Consider the following 25,453-nt stretch of genomic DNA (forward strand, 5'->3'; position numbering starts at 1 on the left):
GTTTTTTTTTTTTTTTTTTTTTTTTTTTTTTTTTTTTTTTTTTTTTTTTTTTATGTTTTCTTTTTAGCAAAGGCTTTTTATTGGCATTGCCCCCACGTCAGAAAAGCACTTTGGAGTTGTTCTTTATTATTGACTACTCCTTATCCTCTACATCACAGGAAAGCGGCTGAGTGCCTGCCTCAGCTTCTGTGCAATCTGAAAAAAAAGAAACAGAACATATTTAATATGTTACACTGTGCAGAAATATCATTGCAAGGTAAGAAATTAATTCTTTCCTCATTTGATGAAAAACTGGAGGTTTTACTGCAGGTTTTGTGTGTAGGACTCTCAAAGCATTCCATTATAAAGACTTTCCTTGTCATATATACACTTTCTGCCTTGTTCATTTTGTACTTTCACTGCTAAGGTTGGGTTGGAGAAAGCATTGTAGGCAGGGCTGTTATCCTATTTGCTTATCTAGCACTACACTACACAGGAGAGCTACATGAACAAAGCCAGATTTTCCAGGAAACTTGCTTCCCTACTGAAACAAAGTTGAAACATTAGGACAGAGCTCCTGTGCACTCCCCACAGCTCTCATGATAGCCAGGATCCCACATATGAACATGTACTGGGGGAGAGAGGAGTGGTACAAGGAAACTGGTGAGGCTGCAATCAGGAGGATCAGAACAGACTGGACAAGAGACTGAAAAAATGTAAGGGGAAACCTATGTCTAACCCCCATCAGATGTGTCAGAGAAAGTAAGCAAAGTGCTGACCTCATGGGGATCTAAAGTTGTCATCCACTAAAGATACCTCAGAAGTCTCACAAATTTTACTGCTGTGAAGGGCAATCAGTTAATTATGAGACACCTTTAAGTGATAAAAGTCAGCACACTTAATCTTGCATGTTTTACCAGTATACCACATTAGAAAATTTGTTTTCTGGTTTTATTATAAAAAGCACAAGGAATGAGAACTAAGCTTATAGGCAGAGTCCTCAGTGTTAACATATTGAATGTTACCTAAACCCCTCCTGTGCCTTGTGCCCCACACTTGTGTACATCACAGAAGCTTCCCTTCTCACTGCCATCCTATGGGAAGGAAGTTCTGTTCAAGTGTTTTATTGTTACATTCAGTGCAGCAGACCTTGTTGACTGCACATCATAGAACTAAAGTTCTTTGTAACCCTAATACTGGCATCAAAAAAAACCCCTCAAGCAGTCAATAATAATGTTTTTGAAGACTGTTTTTTAGTTCTAATAAGTTTATTATGATAGTTATGTACCTAGGACAGTATCTATAAGAAAATATGATTTTAACTCATTCTTTGGGGTTTGGCTTTTTTTACAATTCTTTTTATAATTTTTTGTACAATTCTTCAAATATCTGCTCAATGGGAGAGGCTCATACAAAAAGATGGATTACGTACTGTGAGTATTTCTTATAAAAGTAGCAGCACAGCACATTCCAAGAAAACAGCACTGAAATACTGCACCTTACCGTTTCATAAAACTGTGCCTGCTGCTCCAGATAAAGACGAATGACGCTGTTGTAGTCATAAATCCGGTTACTGTGGAAGTGATTCATCTCAGCTGCAATTAGACCCAGGAGACAAATTATTTTAGAGAAGCATTTGTAATTAGGAACAGTTTCACTCAGTTCAGGTTAGTACTGTGCAACAGGCTCAGTGTCCAGCCCTGCCAGCATGGTTTTTGTTCTCGTGCTTCCACAACCTGTTTTGCCTGCAGCACTCAAGTTATGATGGAACTGTTTTTAAAACTGGTAGGGTGTCAGTTACACACTGACAAAATCTGGACACTTCCTGGACAAAGACAGGATCTTGTGTTACAGTACTCAGGTGTACAAAGATTCAATAAAAAAACACAAGCAGAATTGTCTCCTACTGAGGTAACTGCTCTTTCCTGAGGTGTTTCCAACAGATTTTGGCTAGCACATTCAGATTTCCAAGGGTATGGATATCAAGTTGTAAGCCACAGCGGTAAATATTTAGCTCAAAATAATAATAATTAAAAGAGATACAGCCAGTAGTGTCAGACCCATTCTTGAATGATGCTATTTCAACAGATACCCGAGAACTAGCATCACTGAATCCATAACACCTCACATCACTTTCTACATCTCTTGTCAGATCACAGCTTAGGGTTGAAAGAAAAGTTAAAATATATTTTGAGATATCAATAGAGGGAGAAGAAATATTCTAGATTGCAAAAGTCATCCTAGAGGCCTCTTCCATAATTGCCAGGTGTACAGCACAATCCTCTTGTGTTGCTGTGCCCAGGAAGAAGGGGGCGGGGAGTTTTCTTCATTGTTTTTAAACTCAATTTTGTGTGCTGCTCTAATTTTGTCACGTAAAATATTGAGTGCTCTTGGCTTTAAGCCAGCTAAAAAAAAGATGCAACTCCCTCAGCAATGAGTAGTCTCACTGAAGTCAATAATAGGATGCATTTAAGGGCTTGATATCCTCCAAGACTGAGCCCTGACTCCTCACTTCCCTGCTTTTTCAATTGCAGTGCCCTGCATCTCATATTTACAACACCTCTGAGCTAAAGAGGAAAAAATTCATTCAGTGAACATCCAGGAAATAAAATCTTATCCACAAGAACATGAATCTCAACCAGATTATCTGACTAAACCATGAGTCAGAAAAACACTTCTGCACATGATGAACTGCTTCTTGTACCAGGGTCCATGCCTTTAATTTGAGACATTATTGCTTCAAAATCAAAGAATCAGCCCGGGGTAGTTGTTTTGGGATTTTTAATTGCATTTTCAAAACATATACCTTTTGCTCTAGCAATGTGAGATTAAAAAAAAAAAAAAAAAAAGGCAGAGGGGAGAGGATTGTAAAATAACTGCAATTCAAGAAAATCTATGCAGGTCACAAAAAAAACCCTCCACAAACAACCCACGCCTAGCTCTTATTTCAGTACAAAGATTTCCTTTCAAAGTATGTTACTTAACAGATATCTTCCAGAGGTCTATAACACTGCCATTTAGCTCAAAATTTGGTTTACCTTGTAGTGCATAAGCCATGGTGCTCACACGTTTCACCATGTTCTGTTTGTCTTGTGGCGTTATTTTACTGGTTGCAACTAACTTATCACTTTCCTTCACTTTTTCTATTGCTCCCTGTAGAAACCAAAAGCAGAAAAGATTAAAATAGTAGTCAACTTAGAGGTCTCAATAGTAATCTAAAATACCACTAGCCACATTTTGAGTTTGCATGCTATATGCACATATAGACACACAATGACTGATTCTGCCTTCTCACATTTTCATCTGAAGTTTGTTATTTCACTTTATTGCTTTTAAGAGTCCTTGCAAAAAGTGAATTCAAACACAGGCATGAACAGAGTCACCAGCGAATGTGAGTTTGGTACAGGCAGTAATGCTCAAGGCTATATACAAAAAGACAAAAGGACTAAGTTTCAAAATACAGCTGACCAACATAACTGACATCCAAAAGTCTCAAATTATTAAATGCCTGTAGAACCTTTATTTACAGATTGTACAGGATGAGGCAACAAATTTTTTTTTTTAAGAGACTACAACTTATTGCAATGCATTATCATTGATTCAGGAAAATCCTTGTGTCACATAAATAACAAGCATAAAAAGATACACCTTCCCTACACAACATATTTGTGCCAAACAACATTCAGGAGGACCTATTTACATGTCTTTTGGCAGTAAGTTTATGTTTCAAGCTTTAAAAACATTTCTTCTCCTTTTATGGTATTTTTCCCCAATGATTCTGTGGGATGAAGGACTGTAAATGTCCTGAAGAAAGAATACACAATCTGATATGCTTTTTTCTTTGTTGCTCTCAGAAGTATGTTCTTATGTTTTAGTTTTATACATTTAACATTTCAAGTGATAAAAAAACCTGCAAGCACATACTTGTGTACTTGTTTAATACTTCACAGTTTTTAGTCTCCTGAAATACATTACAGCAGGCACATGACCATAAGGAAATCTCTAAGAGCAAAAAAAAAGCATAATATCCAAAACTAGACAGCATGGGTTTTGTACTACAGAGAAACAAATGGTTGTTTTTTGTTGCTGGTGCTTTGGTTTGTTTGTTTGTTTTTTCTTACCTCCAGAAATGTTAGCCCTAGTCTCTTTTTTTGATAGTAAGAAATTTCCAAACAGTACATGATTACTTATCACATATCAGTAAGCCAGCCATGTAAGTTTTCCTACAATACTGGTGTGGTTTTAGTGTCAACTATCACATAAGACTCAAAAATTACAAATTTACACTTCTGCTATTCTCTGCATTGGGACATGAAGTTAACCTGAAGAAAGTCATGAACCTTCTACTGCTCTCTTACAGCAGAAAGTCATAATATTCTCAAACCTTCAGAGAAGCTCTAGTTTCCCTCCCATCTAAGTACTTCTTATTTTAAAAATCAGTTTCACAGAAGCTTTTAGTGTTTCTAGAAACAGGGGCCAGGCTGCTGCACAAATGCAGTGCACCATACCACCACTTATGCTGCTGTCCCTACTGCCCAGCCCTTGAAAGGAAAGGCTCTTCACATACCTTATGAGCTGCTATGATGTCAGGGAAGCAACCGAGAAATCCCTTATATTCATGATTTGTTTCCATCAAAAAGTGAAGATCTTTCTTTGGCTAATAAACAAAGTATAAGCATTAGTAAAACTATCTGCGGCACATTAACAGTCACAGAAAAGAAACTATGATGCCAAAAAGTGATGAAGGGAAAAAAAAAGGAAGGAAAGAATAGAAAAAAACCCACACCAAAATACTGTTCATTGAAAGTTTTTCATATATGAAAAGGTTTTTGTTAAAATATAAGTTTTTTAGAGTAAGACACTGAGCATCAGTGAGCAGATATCTCTGTTCCTTGTTTTACTCAACACTAACTTATGAGGGGTTTTGCCTTAAATTTTCACTCAAGATGACTTACCAGTACAACCTCCTTACATGTACAATCTCATTACATATACAAATATGTACAGGCAAAGGTGCATCTTCTTAGTTGTCAACTAGGAAAGCTGTTTTAAGAACCTGCAGTCTCAACCTTGAGATAAAGAATATCTGCATTTTGGATACTTTAAGCTTAACAGACTAAAGATCAATTTATTACTTGAACACCAATCAAGGTTTATTTAAACTAGATTTTTACCAAAGCAAGCAACTGCACGTCAAAGCAATGAAACACAGCCAAGATCTGGATCCTATAGACATCTGGAGAGTGCACAAGGAAGGCAAAAACCCTACCCTGATTAGTCATTGTTTTGTATCAGTAACAAAGGCAGCTCACTGACATCAGAAAACAAACACATTTAAAGAGGCAGTAAGCATTTTAACATTTTAGAAACCAGAAGGTGACTTTCTGTCTGACTGAAATACTCTCCCATCACATCCTCTCCAAGCTGATGCAGTGAAGAAGATGAAAGTGCATTGGAAATTGTTAATATCGATTTCACTTAACTGGCCTACAGCACTAACAGTTATGTTTCAACAGAAGAGAAAAAAAGTGTCAGAAGCATCCAAAAGGTGACGTGTTTATACACAATATGCATATACATTCATAATACTCATACCTGATCTGCTACAAGACTGGCAATTTCTTCATAGGTTTTCCCTGCTTCTGTTATTGCTCCATTGAGATCAGATTCTCCTAAAAGTACACATAAATGTTCAAATTACATTAAAAAAAACCTTGCATAAAAAGAAACTTGCCTTGATTCAAGGCAAACTTACAAAATAGTTTATTTTAAATAATAAATATCTAGCCATCCTTTTACAACTAACAGTAATAAAGAATTTTGAAAAATATTAAAGGAAGACTAAACTGAAGATCTTGTAAAAAATGAATGTTCTAACACAGTAATAGCACTATTTTACTTGACATTTCATAATTTTTGATGTTTAAGAATGTAGGTATTTCCCCATATGTGGCAACAGAAGTCTACCAAAATGGAGAGGGAGGAAGAATGAGGAGGGTGACAAGAGAAGGTAGGCTAACAAAGCTGAAGAACATCTGATGTTCTTATTTTTAGTAAACAATTCTCATACCTGATAAGCAGTAAATTCTCCACAATGCCCTACAAAATAGTGATGCTATCCCTGAGCTCTCCAACAGTCCTGGACCACAGGTCAACAGGCAGAAGGAGGCCCAAGTAACTTTTTTTCCTGCCAACAAGCTTTCTGACCCTTTAGGGAACTCTCAGATAATATTTTCAAGCTCTGTAAAATTCACTGGCTTTCAGAGTGAGTTTCTAACTTTCGTTATCACACTAGACAGATCAAAGAGCCCTACAATCTACACTTAACAATACAGACATCACCACAAATCCTAAGCTAGACAACACCACAAGCACTCATAACACTATATTACTAACAGGACACGGCTACGTGGGACAGATGGAAGCAAGCCTTACATTCTTGTACTTTTCATGCCACTTCACTTTCCCAAAAGACCACAGACTTTTTCCATCCTTTTTAGCTTGTCCAAAGCATGTAGTCAACAGTACAGAATACAGAAAGCAAATTGAGGTAGAGTAGAAAGGGGAAGGTATAGTTTGCAGATATCAAACTTTAGTTTAAGAAAAAAGTATGTCTTGATATTAGGCAGTTATTAGTCTTTTATGAACGTTTTGTTTTTATTGTATAGATATTAATTTTATAGACATTAATCAGTAACTTCATTGAAAATTACCACTGATTTCATGATTGATGAATCTGAACATCAGTATCTTTTACTACAACATATGGTTTAATCTATGTTAGAAATTTATTATGTAGGATTCCTTCATTTTAGCATGTCCTAAGGGAAACAATGACTGAATGTTGCTTCAGGTCTATCAATCGATTCTTACTTTCCCTTAGGCTGGTTTCATTGAGTCAAACACCTCTGAGGAAAAGTGACTGATCCTGAAAATACTGAGTCCAGTAACAAAACACTGCTAAAGAAATCATTATTTTTCTTCTATTTGAGCCTGTTAGAATAAAATAAAAATTTGGGGCAGCAGGGCACAAAACCAGCTTGTGGAAGGCACAGGGTGCATTAAGAGTTTTTTCTACTAGCATTCATACTTCTCCAAAAGTAGGGCTAAGGGATAGTATACTTAAAAGCTGTTCCAGACAGTGGATCCCAAAAGTAAATAGGCACACCAGTAGTAGATGAATTTCTGCCACTCCTCAAGCTGCATCCTTTTGTTCTACCATCTTTTTTGGGTAGTGCCGAGACATTTTTAAAGAGTCAGAGTTCATCTCTCACCTGAAGCACCCGTCAAGTTACACATTATCAGCAGCGTCATGTCATGCTCACTTGTGTAGGTCACTCCCTACACCAGTCCACCTGTCAGAGATACAACTTGCAACTCACTTGGCCATCCATTACAACTTGAATTCCAGAAGCAGATTGCTCACAATTACTTTTTTCAGCACAGGTTTTGGTTAGTTTTGTTAATTGGATAGGGAAGAGTTTCCAGCATTCTCAGCTTCTGAACTGATGCAGCTTCTTAACTCAAACCACAAAAGCTGAGCTGGGTCCCAAGGCAAGGATATACCAGCATGTCAGGATATTTAATAAATAGAAAAGTAGAAAGGCCCAAGTGCTTCTGACATTTATAACAAAATTACGCCAGTGTGCAAGAAACAGAGGGTCCTTAAAAGCATTGACTGAAGATAGTTATAAGAAGAAAGGCCAGTAATATTCTACAGATATTTTAATCCAACCAGAAGGAGAAACTGATATTTTTGTTTACAGACCTGCATACTGTCACAGGGAGATGAAGGAAGATGTAAAACTATGAGAAGCCTTTTGGAGATGTTTGATAGAGCATCTCTTAGCAGTTCAACTGTTTGGTAAAAGCCAAGGATAATAATTTCTGAAGGAGTACACCAGACATATTGAGGGAACTAATAATCTGTAAGGTTTGACTGGTACATTCCACTGTACCACGTGGAATGATCAAGTGAAACTGTACATGAACGGCAGGCAGGACAAAGTGAGGGCAGCGGTGATGAAGACATTTAAAGCCACATGTGCATTGTACTTGCTCTCTCTTCCTGGGAACTCCAATTAAAAAGTAAAGAATCCTATATATTATTAATTTGGAAAAAATACACTGGTGTGCCAGTTATTGAAAAGAGCAAAACATATGGAATCAAGGCAAAGGCATGTGTGGGAAGGGAATTTTCCTCAACAAGATATTAGGATGCAATCAGACACAACTGGGCAAACAGGAAAGAGAGGCTTCCTTGCCTTGTTCTCAAGCATCATGGGATCTAATTTTTCATACCATTCCAAGATGCTGGAAATCAAATTGAAGCTTTCTTTCATTTGCTGGTCTGCAATTCTGCATCCTTGCTTTAAGCCATATTGTTTTCCCTTTACCCTGGCAAAAAAATGTGTATTATAGCTCAAGCAATTCTCATTCCTTTCTCAAGAATTCTTGCTGCAGATTCTATCCAGCCAGGATTTACAGTTTTCTAACCCATGCTAAGAGTACATAACAGTGCAAATACTTTACTTCATTCTCATATCCAAAAGTAACTTCTTAGGCCATATGCTGAGCTCCAATTCTAACTAAGCAGTCATCCTGTTGAAGTACAAGACACAGATGAGAGCAAACTACAGGGACTATGCCTATTTCCAATGCTTTCAGCAGCAGAGAACCTGAGTTTCAGAAGGTTGCACTTTCATATATGGTTTATGGGGCAAAATGTTTTAAGAGTACAAAGCAAGGGATACATAAGTAGTCAGAGTAACTGGTCAACTAATAGTTCAAAGGCAGAAATATTTCAGGAAGCGTCTATGCTACAACATTTAAGATTTTAGAACAGAGCAAATTGGCTATCAAGTCTAGAAAAAAACCCAAAAGCCAAACACATTTGAAAGGAAAATCCCAGAGGAAACTGACTCAGTAGACTTCCTCTATATATGAGGAAATATTTTCCAGTTATCTGGAAAACATCAGCAGAACTTAATATATCAAAGCAGGATTTTAAGTTTGATCTAAAGACTACATTTTAGGAGAACTCTGAGCAACTGATGCCCTTCTTTTCCTTCTCACAACTTTCATACCTAAGATAACAGGCTCTATTTTAGGGCTCTTGAAGAGAGGCGAGGGTGCAAGACAAGAAAAGGGTACAATAGCCAACCCTTCAGCCCACATAACTGATTACAAGATACTGTAATAAGTTTTCCATCATCATGAGGAGTTGTTGTATTATGAACTAAGTCACACAATAGTTCTGTGACAACTATTTTCAATGCCGTATTTTCTTCCCTTTCCTTCTGAAATCATGAAAAATGCTACAGCAGGTTTTGTCAGTGAGGTCAGTGACCAGATTATATATTAATAGATGAAGCTAAACTCCTCCACCACCACTAACCCACCACATGATTATACAGTGAGAGAAAACAAGACTGCAAGCTAGAATATGAAAACCCTATACAGGGAAACATGTTTTCAGTATGTTTTCCAAAATCATGTTTGACATCTAAAGCTCAAAGAGGAAAGCATTAAGGTCTTCAGGGGAAAAAAAAAAAAAAAAAAGGTAGCATGATATAATCACAATACTTCTTTTTAAGTAAAGTACAAATGACAATACTTCTTTTTAAGTAAAGCACAAATGAAGCTATAGAAGTACCTTGGTATCCACTAGTGCTGAAGACCAGTGCCAGGGTCTGCAATGCTTTTCCTATCTTCTGATATTCCTTGGGTAGTGCTGAAAGTGGGAAAAGGATAAGGAAAAGAGGGGAAACAGAAGCAAAAAAACCCACAAGGGTAAGTGAGACTAAATCTGCAGCATTTCCAAAACTTGATAGAAGCAGATGTCAAAAGTAACTTAAGTTTCATGTTTCCTCTAGTGACACATTTACAATCTTTATCCCCTCCCCTGCTACACGTTCCAAAACTGGATAAAGCAATTGCAGTCTGTACTCTTGAAAAGTACAAACAGTTGGGGGAACAGTGTGTGAATGTTATTAGAAAACGAAAAAAATTCACTGCACTCCTAGCTCAGTCCTCCTAAGCATTCAGTGAGATTTTTTTCCCTCCCCCTCATGGGGGGAGAGGGGAAGTGCAGGAGCATGATATGGAGACTAGGTCTCATTAATATTTTAAGAGAAGAGATTATCATACAGACCTATAAAATCTAAATTCTCTTCAAATCATGAATTTTATATTTAAAGGCACCAGAAACCAAGATTATCTAGGTATAAAAATTAACACAAGTATCTGAAAAATAAAATTGTTTTCATAATCTATTTATTGAACATGCATGCATAAACTGCTTTATTAACACTTTCAATAGCACCACTCCAGAAGCCTAAAAAGCAATCTGAAAAGCAAAAGCAATTTTTTATATACTACCTATGCTAGCAGAAAAAAACCCAAGCAGATGTGGATTTTGTTATCAAATATTTGTATTCAGAGGGTACACTGTTCAAGCAAATAGAAGGTTTTTAACTGCTCTGGCATTCAATACAACCTGATTTTTACAGAAGAACTCCTTTATGTGATATAAAAAATACCATAAAACCCAAAACCAAGGCCCCAAACTACATAATTTTATTGATTATCTTTGATCAAGCTCTTATCCAGCAGTTAGACTATTTATGAGAGCTGGTATGTCTTATACAACAAGTAAAATTCAGAGTACTAGGGTTCTGTTGTCAGCCATTAAATTGTTACTGAATGTCCAGTGTAAACTTCAGTGAAGACTGTTTAGTTTCTTTTCACTTGCATTTAAGAAGTTTCTACTGTAAGTCATTTTAAACATCATTGAATGGAAGGCACGTAACTATTGCTCAGGAAGTGCCAAAAATACTTCTGATTAAGAGTCAGGACTAGAGCTGACAAGGAATTTAAAACCTAAGATACTAATAAAATTCTTCAGTTTTGCATATCCCAATTTACTAGTCTCTTTTTTTGTATTCAGTAGGAATGTCTGGAAATTAAAAGTTAATTTTTTTTACACAATCACAACTGTATTACTGCATTTATGTTAAGTAATTAATAGGTGTAAGTATTAGAAGAGTCATTCAGTATCTTAAGCACTAGTGTCATAAGTGTAGGAAGATTTTAGCAGTTAAAATAATACTGAATTTCTACTGTAAGCACAAGTCACAGCCAGCCCTTGGTTTGATCATTGCTTCTATAAATGCAAAGCAATGGCGTTTTTCTAGTCTCATCTGAGGAACCTTATTCCTTCCCTCATCTCCATTTTTCCCTCAGTATAATTTCCTGGTGAAGCAAGATCTGTACCATGTTAGAGTTCTGTAATGTGTTAGACTATTTTTGACCAGCAGGAAGGAAGGTCAGTGACATGTAGAAGGAAACCCTCTCATTTAGAGTGGGGAAATGTAAATAATTGAAAGTTATTGAGCATCCTATAGATGCTCAAGTCTAATGTAATCACTGCCACAAGAGATGGGGCTTCTGTACTTCCCATCCTTTCTGGTCAGCCCCAGATATTCAACTGCAGTGTTAGAGTAGAAGGAAGCAAAAAGATAACTCAGGAGATGTACTTACTCCAAAGTCTGGGGGCAGTGTTTTTTTGTGGGAATTAAAAGGAGGGAGAAGAAAATTAGGGAGATTTGAGGAGATTTATGTGATAGGTCTTTGTTTGCCAGACACTACAGCCTGCCCTGAAGTGTTTCTTATTATGATCCTCAGCTGTAGTACCTGCTTCCTTTCAATAGCTGCCTTGTGGTGGCCACAAACACTGAACACTGCTGTGGACTAGGAAATTAGAGCCCAGGCAGAGTCATAGGGACTTGGTGTGAAGTTCTGCAACCCTAAATATCTGTGGGAAGGAAGAGACAAGATAGGAAAAAAAAAGAATTGGGCTAAAGATTAAGTTAGAATCAAGTTGTTTTTTCTTTTCTTTTTCTCTTAAACTCATTTCATCTTTAATCACTCCTCCTGGCATGCAATAATCCTAAATAAGGGGTTAATAAAATGCAATTATTTATGATTTCATCAAATAGACAGGTCTACTTTGCCCATGCCACTAAAATGTAGATAAATGACAAATATATGAGAACAGGTCTTACAAGGGCTTTAGCTGCATTGCTAGAATTATTTAACTTTAAATATTTTTAAACCTATGGGCAGGGACCAGATATTTCTGTTATGAGATAAAAAAGAAAAAAAAACAACCCAACAAAAAAACGCACATCATATATATCAACAAAAAACTTGCGCAATTTATACTCTCAGACACTGAAAGCAGCCAGAACGCTGCACAATTCTCTTTATAATTTAGGATTTCCTTTAGTTTTAAGATGTTTCTTGAATTATAGACATCAAAACCAACAATAATAACAAAAAACCCAAACCAACCAGAGAAAATCAAGACAGAAATGACTGCTGAGTTCAGACACTTACGCCCTGTACACCTCTTCCAGTGCTCTTGTCCCACAGTCAGCAGCTCTTTCACTCCATCATCCATTGCTTTGGTGAACCTACCCACTGCATCACATTTCTGTTCTCTGTGGCATTAAAGAAGCAGAAACAAAAAGCAGTTTAATAGATGCATAATGCTAACTTTAAACACAATACTGAAATGTTTAGTAGTGTGAACTAAGTCTTAAAAACATATCAGATAAAAAAATTCCTTCAAATCTCTGCCATTTCACTGAATTCAGAATTCCTCTCTTTAGATAGAGGCATTGTTCATTTTATTTTTCACCCTCTGTTAGAGGTAAGGTACTGGACTATCGATCTTAATATAGTTAGTTACCTTCAAAAAAAAAAAAAGCTACTACCTAAATATCCTCTCCAATGAGATCAAATCACAACAGAACAGCAAAACAAATTTGATCTGAGGATGATGCATCCCTAGAGCACTTAACAATTAAATATAAGGACCCCACATTAGTGGGAAATTACATATTAGAGTAACGGAAGTAGTAAGGAAGTAGTAAAATTTATACAACAATGAAAAAACACAAAGAAAGCAATTGTTTCAGATGTTTTACTGAAAGTCTAATATAGGTGAATAAAAGTACTGCAGCAGGTCTCCTAGGGAAACATATAAGCATAGTTTCATATTATATTGACAATACCATTGTGCTGAGTTGTATTATAGGGAGAAAAAAATATCAGTGATGCTCAAAAGAGAATTCTGAACTAGTATTTGCCTTTTTACTCTTCTTTAAACATGTTTTCATGCAGCTATCAAAGTTTTCCATTAACACAGCTCTGTGTAAACATTAATGACCTGTGAACTCTACAAAAGAAAACTGAACCTTTATTTTATAATTTCCAGTGATAATTATTTCAACTGCATCAGATCTTACAAATACTCTCAGCCAAAGCTGCCATGAGACAGCTTTCATAGCAAGGTGACACTGAGCATCTCCCCAGAGCCTTGGCAGCAGCTCCAGCTGTGGCCCAACCTCCTAAGAGGCTCCCACCTCCCCAGAAGCACTTCCTTCCTCAGCTGGAAATCCTATACAAAGAGTTATTTGCACAGAAACAGCACATAGCCTGTCCAAGAGACTCTTGTTTTGTTCCCCTTATCCCAGTAGCAAAACATCCTTTAATTTTCTGTACTTCATACTTTATGGTATCATCATTACAGAAAGAGCTCATGAACCAGCGTGGGGTTATCACCCTTTGATTAAATCCAGGATGACACAGGGCTATCAAAGTATTAGCAAAATCATTTCAGTAAGTAGCATCTTGCACTGAAAAACTTAAGAATTATTGAACAAGATGGTTTGTCCACTTCTAGGAGATTAATGGCTTTCAAGACTGCACTCAAACTTTTAAGAGCACTCCCAGGCACTAGAACATGTGGACGCTGGAGATGTTACAGCCACCCCTGCAGCTGCTTGGAAATAGGTCTTAAGAACCAATCCAGGCTGCCAGCCCCAGCCAGGAACACACATGGGGTTCCTGCTCTGATGAGGATCCCCCACAGGCTGTTTGTCTCCCCTCCCCATTTAAGGACAAACTGTGCAGCAGATCATATGCTGGTTGCTCTCTGTCAGGGTTCTGTATGCAGTACATACTCTCTCCTAAACCCTATGTATGAAATCTTCCTTCACGCCTTCAGCTTTTATGCCACCGGGATATACATAAACCGTATCACTTAAGTAGTCAAGTTTGAAATTCTCATGTTCAAAGTGCAAGTGACTTAAAAATGTCCATTTTTTTTACTAGTATATATCTGCTACCACACAGCTATTATATCTGTCTTAATATGCACTGAATTACTTGGATAAAGTCTACGCTATTTCCAGTTGTAGGTACATTACTGCTTTGCTACTATAAACATTTATCTAGTTTATCCACACAAAGTTTCTGTGTTCTACAACAGCAAGCAAAGCATGTCATGCATACTACAGATCTTACAAGAAAAATTATTAAGCCTAAAAGAGTGAAAGAAAGGGTGCAGAATAAATCCAGTCTTTCACACTATGAAACCCAAAGGTCTATCATCAAGAGAACTATACATTAAGGAGTGTACAAAATATTCATATATAAATTAAATATATCCTTTTGAACTTCCAGAAGGATACCTCAAAAAATGTATTAACCCATTTTAAATGAAATTTGGTAATTTAAATCACTTTTAATTTTTAATAGCTTTCCACAGATTACAGATATTAGAATCATACTGTGAGTGGATTATATGCAACTATTTTACAGAAACACTGTTTTCCTTATTGGTCCACCTACAGTTATCCTAAGTTAGTTGGTAAGTCTAGCACTTTTTTCTATTCTTGGAGGACTGGAGATTAAAATGTACTTCCATGGCAATATAAAACATAACTCCATAGGATTTGATAGTACTCTATTCCATCAACTAGTTTTCCATAAACTGTTTTAGGATCAGTTTTCAGCCACTGAAGTCAGAGACATCACACGATGCTGGAGGGGTTGATATGAAAATCTCATATTTAAACAATTTTTCAGCTCTGCATTGATGAATATCTCTTCAAATCCATGGATATATGTGCACGCTTACTATTTGAGTTTTGTATTAGCTCACTACCAGTTGTATACCCTGATGCAAAATGCCCATGTGAAAAGAAACCACCTTACATTTCTACCATATCCAAGTCAGGAGCTTCTGGTTCCATTGTAGAAAAGATCAGGACTCCTACAGTTTCATCTTTTTCTGCCTTCCGCTTTCCAGTTTTCCACTCCTTAAGGAAAAAAAAAAAAAAGAGACAAAGGAGATTTTTAAGAAAAAATTTACTCTTTCAGCAAGATCTATGTGTATTTAGAAGTGTGATTATTTTGAGTAGAAAGAAGCAGATTTTTCCTGTTTATTTCCTTATTCATAACAGAGCTGGAGCTCAGCCATGAAGAAACTATTATTTACTGAAGGTTTATTTACTTTATTTATTATTTAGTGAAGATATTAAAACCTCTCTCTCAAAAAAAAGCATAAAATAAAATACGTGTGTGTGTGTGTGTGGAAAAAAAAATGGCTGGTTATATCAGGTAAGACTGCAGCATAATGCTTTGACAACTCATTTCAGTGAAAATTAGTGTTTTTGAGGGAGGGGTGTTGCTTTTAAATACAATACAGGATCAGCCACAACCTAGATCTACTATGAAGTAGCTTTTGTTAGCAGAACAGTACCACTCAGAGGATCACAGTGATTAGTAAATCCAGCAGAGACAGAGCAAGGCAAGAGTCAAAAGAGTATTTATGTATTATTCTGTACTTATTCTGATGGAGGACACAAACTGTCCTTTAAAAGACTGGCAGTAAAGCTACTTTGAAGAGCATAAATCTGTTGGAATGGTGTATAGCATTTCACATGAGCAACTTTATGCCTTGTTTTGATCAATCAGCTGAGTTAGGAAATGCAGCAGTTTCCAGCCCGTCTCCACTGCCCACAGGGGCAGTATGAGGCAAACAAGGCAGCTGCAGAGCTGAACTCTTGGTTTGAAGGGGAATTTGGTGGGGGGGGGCAGCAGTGCCTCAGTCTGTGCATGAACTTTATTTCCTACCTTCTCATCTCGGAAATTGAGGAATTGCTGGAAAACTTCACTTTCTGAGACAACAGGATGGCGACACATTCTCGTCATCCACGCTTGCAGTCTCTCCATACGCATTTTGATAAATTCCTCTTCAAAGCGCCCTGTTATATATTGAACAATAACTATTACATTTTGACTCTAGGACCCTCAATTTTTTTTTCTTTAATTTAAATTGAAACAGAACTTGTAATTCAGTTGGTGAGTTATTAAACATTTAATGACTCAGAACTTACAAGAAGGAAATATTGCTGACAAATCAGAACTATCTTAAATTACAGTACAGTCAGTACTGACCAAGAGTCCTCCTTTTTAAGAATGCCATGAAATACTAAAAATCCCATCATATCCACCCACAATTCAAATACACTTTTGGGTAAAAAAAAACCCAATAAAGTTTTGGATGGAAAAATTAGGTATTCAAGTGACCAAGAGAGAAATTAGCCACAGGTTTGGAATGCAGGTATTTTTGTGATACAGTCTGGTAAACTCATGGTCAATATAAGGGTCAAACATCAGAGAAAAAGGAGCTAATTACTTTACAAGTCATGTACTAGCTAACAGAGCACTGAAATTAGGCTGCTCAAATCACAGATTTAAAAAAGCAGCATGTCCTATAAATATATTTCCATATAGGTAAACTGGAGGGAAAAGTAAAAAAAATCTCAAATCATATGCATGAAGTGGCTACATACATGTAAGTGAGTTTTTTGGTAAATATATTTTTGACACAAACTAAAAAAGTAACAATTTTTTTAAAAAAAAAAGAGTAGTGCATCATCACTTTGTATTTGTAAGAACCTTTTACTTTTAACACCGTCTTCTTGAGAGAATCCTTTATAATTTTAAAAAATGCATGACATCAGACTTCTAAAGCATACAGTGAATAGGATGTATTTGAAAGGAATGAGAGAATCCTCCAGCACCCAACTCTTCTAATTTCTGTAGGAGCACAGATGACAAGCCTTAAACGCATGTACTCTTTCAATATAATTCTACTGTATAGTTACTATGGCAGCAGCTCTACAAGGGTGAGTTTTTTTGTGGTTCGGTTATTTATTTATTTATATTTATTGCAAATATGGAAACTGGCAACACTAGCAAGTAAAGAACACAACTAATGAAAAATGAAGTTTGGGTATCGGTCCTTTTCCTGCAAACTAGCAAAAAAAAGAAAAAAATCATCATTATATACCCTTCAGTAATACTTTATTTCATCTTTAATCTATACAGAAATCTCCATAGCATTCCTGCAAGGAATGAAAAGCAAGAGAACAGTAACTTTTGGAAGTTACATGCTGGTCATTCAGTATATCATCTCCAGCAAAAATAGGATCCTAACAAAGTCAGTCTGTAAAGAGTCTTGTTTCCTCAAGACCAACAGACAAAAATACTTCTCTAGACAATCTTCAGAAAGAAATTTCCTAAACACAGTGAAAGATAAGCATCATTTTACCCCTGAGTTTCCCTGTAGTATTTCAGAAAGAGACATGCTTTTCTTTTCATTTTTAACATGAGGGAAGTTACTCTCTCCCACAGACTCCAGAAGACAGAAATCCACAGGCAACATTTAACTGTGATGCCAAACTCTTGAGTCTTTTAAGATATAGTAACAATGAAATCTAGAGACCCCATCAGGTCTTCTGGTTTCCTTTTAGCCCATATGCACATATTTAAATAAAAATGCTGGTCAATTCTAAACACGAGGCTAAGGGGAAGAAGTCACTTCCTCACTTTTCAGTTTCCTCGGCATTTATCCCAGCAACTTCATCAATGCTTAGCTTTCTTCAAACACAGCAGAGCTGCTGCATTTTCAGTGATGCCCACAACCACGTGGCTGGCAACATGCCAGCACTTGTATGTTTGTTTTTGGCTGGTTGTCTTACAGGCTGTATAAAAACTCTTACCAGAAAACATACAAGAAGAAATAGGCAAAAGTAATGCAATTTTGTCCTACACAGATGTCCATTCTTTTCTTTACATGCCCTCTAGCATGTCCTTGTAGAAAGGGAAGCCAGAGACTACTGAAAATCATAGGCGTTGCCATATTCTATTGCAATGACTGAATTTAGGTGCATTTAAAGGGTCCAATCCCACTTTTCTTGAAACTCTCTTCAGAGAGTTTGGTCAAGCTGAACTGACATCAAACCAGAGCAGAATGCTATACAAATGAAAGATGTTTTCTAAATCAAGTGTGAAATCAAGCAAGAGGAGAAATGCTGCAATATTTCACTCATGAGTGAAAAAAACCAGTTTGTCAGGGAATGCTCCCTTTCTTCTGGGAGTTTTGCTTCAAAGCTCTGACAATGTAACATATGTGCAATCATATGCAAAAGAAAAAAAACCCCAACAAAATAAAACACAATGCACCCCTTCCCCTCTGTAAAAAAACCCCAAAACAAAACAAAAGTAACCACTTAAAAATATTTCTCCAGCAAATATGCAGCATAAATGGTTCTCTCTTCTCTCCAATAATAAGTATCATCTTATGTAGTAATTAAGGAAGGTTGTTTTGTTTTCCTTTGCTTTTAATTACCTTTTTTTTTTTTTTTTTGTAATCACTGGACTAGATAATTAAACCTGAGTTCCGAAATGATTGTCTTAGTACTGATCTTTTATGATCTGTTGGCCATAACAGTTCACCATAAGTCTTGAATGATGAAAGGTTGGGGTTTTGGACACCTTCTTTAGAAGTAATGGGAAAAACAAACAGTAAGAAATAACTAAATCTTAAAAAAAGTGATCTCCTTATTTCCCAGTCCATGAATTCACAACCATGAATAATTACCTGTTACTTGCTTGTCTGGAAGAGAAGGGATTGGAATGGCTAATCCAAATTTAACCAGGAGCCGCTCATACAACCAGTCAAAGTGCTTGTATCTGTGGTTGACAGACCGATTAGTGTTCTGTAAGAGAAACACAACTCTGAACTTTGACAGGCATCTACAGATGGTGACATGAAACATGACCAGAATGGTAACTACACGGAATGTAAATACAATTTATGATTTAGAGCCTTACTACAGACAAACTTGAAATACTAGAACAAAGCACTACTCTTTGGGAAAAAAAAAATATGACAACTATCACTTACAATACTCTTACCAAGTCACACAAACTATAATTTATATATATAAATGACATATATTTGCAAGATAAAAGATCCTGTTTCAGATACACTTACAGTGCAGGTCAGCTGATATTCAATGTAGCTCTTGAGACCATACATTTTAGAACCTTTTTTGGGATCTGCCACCACACAGTCAAATGTAGAGGTAGGATACACCCACATGGGGCCATAATCACCAATCTATAAGAAATAGCAAACATTATCATTAAATACATCATGTTGTACCAGCTGCAAACAAGGACAAATATCTTCTATCTTCATTTGAGAGTTTCCATTGATTTCAGTGAGAGATTAAGAGTCGGAAATAGAGGAGTTTCTTGCAACCAGGGATGACTGACCACAGCTGAGTTTATCTTGTGTATTTCGCAATTTTTCCCAAATAGCAAAGGAGTGACGAATTCTAGGGTTATTTCAACCACATTTAACAAAAACAGCATATATCCAGAAAAACTTATTTTTCAGACCAGAAAATGACCTGACCATCAGGACTGAACCTTGCAAACCTTTACAACTGTAGCTCCTACATTTACCTATCCAGATAACTAATAGAGGGCGTAATGCATTTGCTCTGCCTCCCAGTCTCAAAAATGCTCATTTTCATGATCACAATGTAGACCAAGCACAAGGAAAATGTTACTGAAAATAATAAACACCATCATCATTATCACACTTCACTGTTTTATTATGACAGTTCTATTTCTAATTATATGTTCAGTATAAGTTTCTTCTGACCCAAATACATACAGCAACCCTGAGTCTAAGTGTTCAGCTGGAAAAAAAGGGAAGGGTGAGGAGGATAAAAAAACCCAAACATACAAACAAACAAAGGAAAAACCCAACTCGAAAACAAAGCACACCACCCACACGGAAAAATTACACACGTGTCCACAACTTACAATTATGGGAATTTTCTCTTTGGGTTTTGCTAGCTGCTTTGCCAACAGATACTGTTCCATTCCAGGTTTTGCAAATCCAGGAAATCTAAGAATAAAATGAAGTGAAAAGTTTATTCCGTATTATCTTTCATTTGACATATGCTGAATTACCAGCCATTATGGAAAAAAGAACCCTAAGTATTTCTCAAGTATAGATAAGAACTAATGTGAATTACTTTAACAACAATATGATCTGAAAAAAACAGAAAACTTGTAGCTACTGACATCCAGCTTTTTCTTTTGTGTGTATCTGTGTGTAATATGGGACCCTTTTTCCAGAGCAAAGTGCCATTTGTGCTCTGCAGTCCACCAGAGCAAACATAATAGGAAGACACAAAGTAACATCTGTCACTCCCCTGCAGCCCACCATCTCTGAAAATACACACACACAGAGATGCTCCTGCACCTGAGATTTCATATTATGATAAGTAAATCCTCTGAAAGAATGATAAACAGCAGATTTATCAGCATGAGATCTCTCAAATCATTTATCATTTATCTTTAGAAAGAAATCTGCACAAAAGTCACTGTAATGTCCTTGAAGGCTTATAAAAAGCTTTACAAAAAGCAAATTGTGTTGCTCTTTCTAATTAGGAAGATAACCCTGAAAGTATTGCCAGCCTACTGCCTGCTTGCAGAAACATGAGGACTTACTTCATAGACAGACAAATAACACTCCTAAATAAGTCATTTTTGTGGGTTTACAACAGGTAGATGCCACAACGGTGCAGAGTTACTCTTGCAACAGTGGACAAAAAATCCACTGATGAAAAACAAAGTCATGAAGAGACAGTTGATATTAGTTACATATACAAGAAACCATTATTCTAAAAAATTTTCCACTCTGCTTTTATACACTTAGAGATTACTACACAGTAGATCTCAGAGTAACAACAGTTTTAAAAAACAAACATTAAGTTGTAACATAAGATAATGCTATTACAGCCCTGATAAAGTTTGATGCTACTGTAAGATTTTTATATAATAATCAAACTTTCTATGGCTGAAGAACCAACTTGGATCATACCCACTACAGCAGAACCTTTTCCCATTGGAAATTCAAATTGCTCAGGAACTCTGGGACAGCATCTCTGATCAGTCTCTACTGCATGGATAAGACATCCATTACCTTTCATTTTTATTAAGAACAAAAACAGTCAAAGAGGTAAATTTTAAAGACCAGTAGGTCCAGAAGTTCAGACACTGTGAAAGGGTCCTTTGCCTGTATAACACCTCAAAAAATACAGCTGTCATGTACTTTCAGGCTTCCATGGATCTGTGTCCTCTGATTGCTCATGGAGTATGCTGAACTACAAACCCATCTTCTCTTCTAACCCAAAACTGTAACATTTACATTGCATATTTCAAGAAGGTTGAATGCCACACATTTACATATCTCGACAAATTCCAATCCTCTTCAATATATACACATTGCCCCTGCATTTTCAATTACTTGTTAAGTGGTAACTTCATAGCAGCTGCACGAGAATTTCCACGCTGGACCCCCCCAGCCTCTGATGCCTCAGTTTCCTTGTAACCAAGGTAAGACGGTGAAGCTGATTTTGGTTCATCCCAGTCATCATCCCAATCATCGTCATCGGCAGCTGCTGAAGTAGAGGAGGGGGCAAGGGGATAGGGAAAAGGAGAAAGTTAAATAATTTCTCTTCAAAAGAAGTACCAGGTACTTCAGCACTCATATAACTAATCAACTAGGCAAATATATTAAGATTTATTTCAGCCTTCTGTTTTATGATTCCCCCTCAACTACCACTGTCCCCACCAAATACAACCTGCAAAGCAGTATACTAGAAACCCATTGAGAGAGAGTGAAAGGAAAAAAAAATAAGAAAGAAAAGATGATTTAAGATTAATTCAATGCATTCCATATTCACAGACTCCAGGTTAGCATTCCCCAGTTATGGGTTCACCTCTTAATTTAGGCTTTTACTACAAAAAGTAGAGAAGCCTTCTGAAAGAGTAGTGACTTATTTAAATTAAATATTTAAGAGACTACTTCTTCACAAGCCTGAGGGGAAAAATTCAAGGGTGTTTAGAAGTTCCAGTTATGCAAGCTGAACAACATGCCTGAGAATAGATCATGTGTGCACAAGATTTTGGTTTGACAGATTTCCATACAAGTTTCACGTGTCTGTTTTGATCTGATTTAACAAAAATATGTATTTCATTTTTAAAAGCACTATTATTTTAGTGTCCAGATTACCCATGTGGAAATGTACTACTAGGAAACTGGTTTTGATTTGTTTTTTAAATAAACCATGTTCTGTAGTTATGAAAGATTAAATAATTCTTACCTCTACTGTCCATCCACTCTAATTTATTAAAAAAAAAAAAAAAATAAGAGCATTATTAGCACACCTGGTCCTTGATAAGCCTGTGGATGACCAAATGCTGCTGCTGCCTCCCAGTTATTTGGAGCAATGTTTCTCTGGCCAGCTGCACTTTCAGGTTTTGTCGCCCAGCTGTCAATAGCATTTCCATTATCCCAGTTCCCAGACTTCCCAGCATTCCAGCTGGGCCAAGGATCATTGGCAATGCTTGCCTACATCATAAAGAAAAAAGTAAAGAAGCAATTGCTGAAAAAACAAGCAACAACCATGTACTTTCTTCCTGGAGTCTTTGATCTCCTGGTGATAGGCTATGAGTTTGCATTTAGCACTTCCCTTGCTTGATTTAGGAGCAGCTGTCAAATCTTTTGTTTCCAGGTACGCAACTCTTACATGCAGCAAACACCTGGAAAAACTGACCAGCTTGCCAGCAATGTAACACCAATACATACTAACAAGAGTGTTTCTCCTCGGGAAATTAACCTGTCTGTTGCAACAGTGTTAGGAAGCAATCTCACATGGTAATTATTTTACTCTGACACCATAAGTATGGTGCATGTGAACTATTAATTACCTAAAGCCATGGACTAATCAGAACATTTAAAACAGGAACTTAGACGTCAAGGATTAGGTTTTTGCAAATATTTAATCAAACTCATATTAGTTGCTTTACTAAAAGCAAATTACAAACTGCCTACCCACACCATCACTATTGATACGACGATTAGGGAGTTAAGGTCAGCAACCTGCTGAGCTTCCCTGTCAGAGCTTAACTTGCTCACAGTGAAAATGAGGGAAGGAAACATCTGCCAGGGAACAGCCTGGCATCTCCCTGGAGACCTACTCTCTCAGCATAAACTTATCATGAAGGTAATCAGATATACCCATCTGCTGATGCTGTTGTGGAGGTGGAAACCTCAGTGTAAGAGTGTAGAGCACACATGCCTCTAACTACTGCATCAATTTGTCAAGTTCATCTGCCAGTTAAGTTGGATTAATAGCTTAGCATCCTGCTCAGCTCCTTGATTTTAACATTACGCTTTGAAAAAGCATTGACTAGTTAAGTGCAGTCTACTTCAGACACTTAGTACAGAGACTTGTTGGCAGAAAGAAAAAATTGCACACATATCAAAACCTACATACCCAAAATATAAGAGGAAGAAAGAGTAGAAGGGGAAAGAAGGCAAACAAAGCCGAGAAGGCTTGTCTTGTTCAGCAGAAGGAGAAACTGCATTTTGTAAAAGGAAGACTCAAATCCTAAAGAAGTTAATGCATTATTTTTATCATGAAGCAGCATATCAAAGAAGAGATGCCTAATATAAATTAATTGCTACTAGACTATAACATTTACATGTATCTCAGAACATTTGCCAGAACAGAAAATTTAATAGAACTCCCACTAAAAGCCAAATTATTATCTGCAAAGATATTGAATAAGTTTGTTTCTTACAGAAAAAAGGTACAGCTACTCCATATCCCATTTTTCTCCACTAAACATTCTCTCCTCTCATTTCAACTTTGATATATTACTTAGGAATAAGAACTCTCACTGCAGTTTTTCAGATTTCACAGACATGATCTAACCGAAAGACTTGAAAATTATGCTGGTATCATATAACACCTGTTCTTTAGGCTCATAATCCCCAGGATCTGGAAATTAAGACCAAGCCCCTGGGGAAAAAAATCACCATTCAGAAGACTCATAAGAGACAGTAGGTCTCTAGGAACTGATGGAGAGAGACAGATTATGTGGACAGCTTCTGTACTGACACTTGGGGGACTCCTTTTTTTTTTTTTTTTTAAGGATGAAACAGATGCAAGAACACTATGCTGTATGGGAGCAATATCATTGAGGTCTACCTAATTCTCGGACAGCTGATACACAGGGCTACTCTCAGTAAATTACAAAGAAGTTGGTAGCTTATACCGCTCTGCTCTTTCCCTATGATGTTCACCTGATATGAGTTTATGTAAGGTGAAATAACCATACATGGCATTAGTCAGAGTTCATTATCTTTGCTAAATAAAAACACATGCACCGGGGCCCAACCACACAGAAAAGCATGCTTGCTTCTAATGTAACTTAGAGTACCTAGAAAAGAATAGTTTGCATAATACTAATTTGCCTATACTTCCGCAATATATGGTGTGCTGATCACTAGCAAATGAAAGCTCAGAAGTGGGATGATTGCCAGAAGACTGAGTAAAGTTTTCCTCGTCTCTGTAGTAGTTCATGTGAAATCCAGTACATGAGTAGGTGGCAAAGAAACCTTAAAATCTGCTGCAAAACAAGGGGGAGGCAATAATATTAACACTCGGTACACTACTAAAGAATGACTGTCAAGAGCAATCAAACTTGCAGATAGTTGCTGATCTACTTGCAGAAGATGCTGTACAGCAAGGGGAAATGTATTACTTAAACTGCACTCTCAGACATCTTATCTCTGTGTACCTCTATGGAAGCACTATTCAAATCAGAAAACTTTACTTCTGAGGTGTCCAAGAAAGCTCCAGGATAAAATCTTGCCCTTAGGTGTATTGCCCACAAGCTATAAAAGGGGTGGAGCAGGCTACTCCCTCTCAGTTCCTTTCAGCCAAAGGGTCCACATTTCTTTCTGAGGCACTGGGGAAGAGGGCAAGAAGGTTAGAGATGAGTTAGGAATCTATATATAAAGACAATAATTTTCAAAGAGTACTTACAGGACTCCTTTCAACTTTCTTGAGATGTTTGCCTACACACTGTGGACACTCCTAATTGGTAGTCAACCATCAGTAAACAAGGAGAAGGGTTCAGGAATCAGGCCTATTATCCTCAAGGCATCATGGAGGACCAAATAAAGACACATCAATTATTAAAAGCCTAATCTCAGCTCCAGTCAGCACTTCCGTGGATTTCAGCAGCTGACAAATGCCATACAAGAAGCCATTTATGTGGCCTGACTCTGGTTGAATAAACCAGCAATTATTCTGCAAGTGATTAGATTACATGTTCTTACACCTTTAGTTTTCCATAACTGAAACTGATAATCCTCTGATTATCACAAAAAATG

At 36.9% G+C, this 25,453-nt stretch overlaps 1 protein-coding gene across 4 annotated transcripts in view; it reads right to left on the reverse strand.

Moving 5' to 3' along the window:
• SNX9 (sorting nexin 9) overlaps nucleotides 1-25,453 on the reverse strand; it is a 74,336-nt gene that overhangs the window by 16,303 nt on the left and 32,580 nt on the right. For 2 of the 4 annotated variants that reach the window (XM_027904855.1, XM_027904878.1), the window contains exons 5-18: nucleotides 22,435-22,618; nucleotides 21,512-21,665; nucleotides 20,020-20,104; nucleotides 19,178-19,303; nucleotides 18,782-18,899; nucleotides 15,967-16,097; nucleotides 15,046-15,149; nucleotides 12,379-12,482; nucleotides 9,635-9,712; nucleotides 5,575-5,651; nucleotides 4,547-4,636; nucleotides 3,018-3,132; nucleotides 1,483-1,574; nucleotides 27-195 (exon numbers count right to left, since the gene is read on the reverse strand). In XM_027904855.1, coding sequence (XP_027760656.1) covers nucleotides 148-195; nucleotides 1,483-1,574; nucleotides 3,018-3,132; nucleotides 4,547-4,636; nucleotides 5,575-5,651; nucleotides 9,635-9,712; nucleotides 12,379-12,482; nucleotides 15,046-15,149; nucleotides 15,967-16,097; nucleotides 18,782-18,899; nucleotides 19,178-19,303; nucleotides 20,020-20,104; nucleotides 21,512-21,665; nucleotides 22,435-22,618 — 1,506 coding nt within the window. In that variant the 3' untranslated portion in view covers nucleotides 27-147. Of the gene's footprint in view, nucleotides 1-26; nucleotides 196-1,482; nucleotides 1,575-3,017; nucleotides 3,133-4,546; nucleotides 4,637-5,574; nucleotides 5,652-9,634; nucleotides 9,713-12,378; nucleotides 12,483-15,045; nucleotides 15,150-15,966; nucleotides 16,098-18,781; nucleotides 18,900-19,177; nucleotides 19,304-20,019; nucleotides 20,105-21,511; nucleotides 21,666-22,434; nucleotides 22,619-25,453 lie in introns of those variants that run through there. The other 2 variants (XR_003573626.1, XM_027904868.1) reach the window with 2 other exon arrangements.

Source organism: Empidonax traillii, unplaced genomic scaffold, assembly GCF_003031625.1.
Source record: "Empidonax traillii isolate 1590-97213 ecotype Southwest subspecies unplaced genomic scaffold, ASM303162v1 scaffold24:size2376012, whole genome shotgun sequence".
Taxonomy (NCBI): Eukaryota; Metazoa; Chordata; class Aves; order Passeriformes; family Tyrannidae; genus Empidonax; species Empidonax traillii.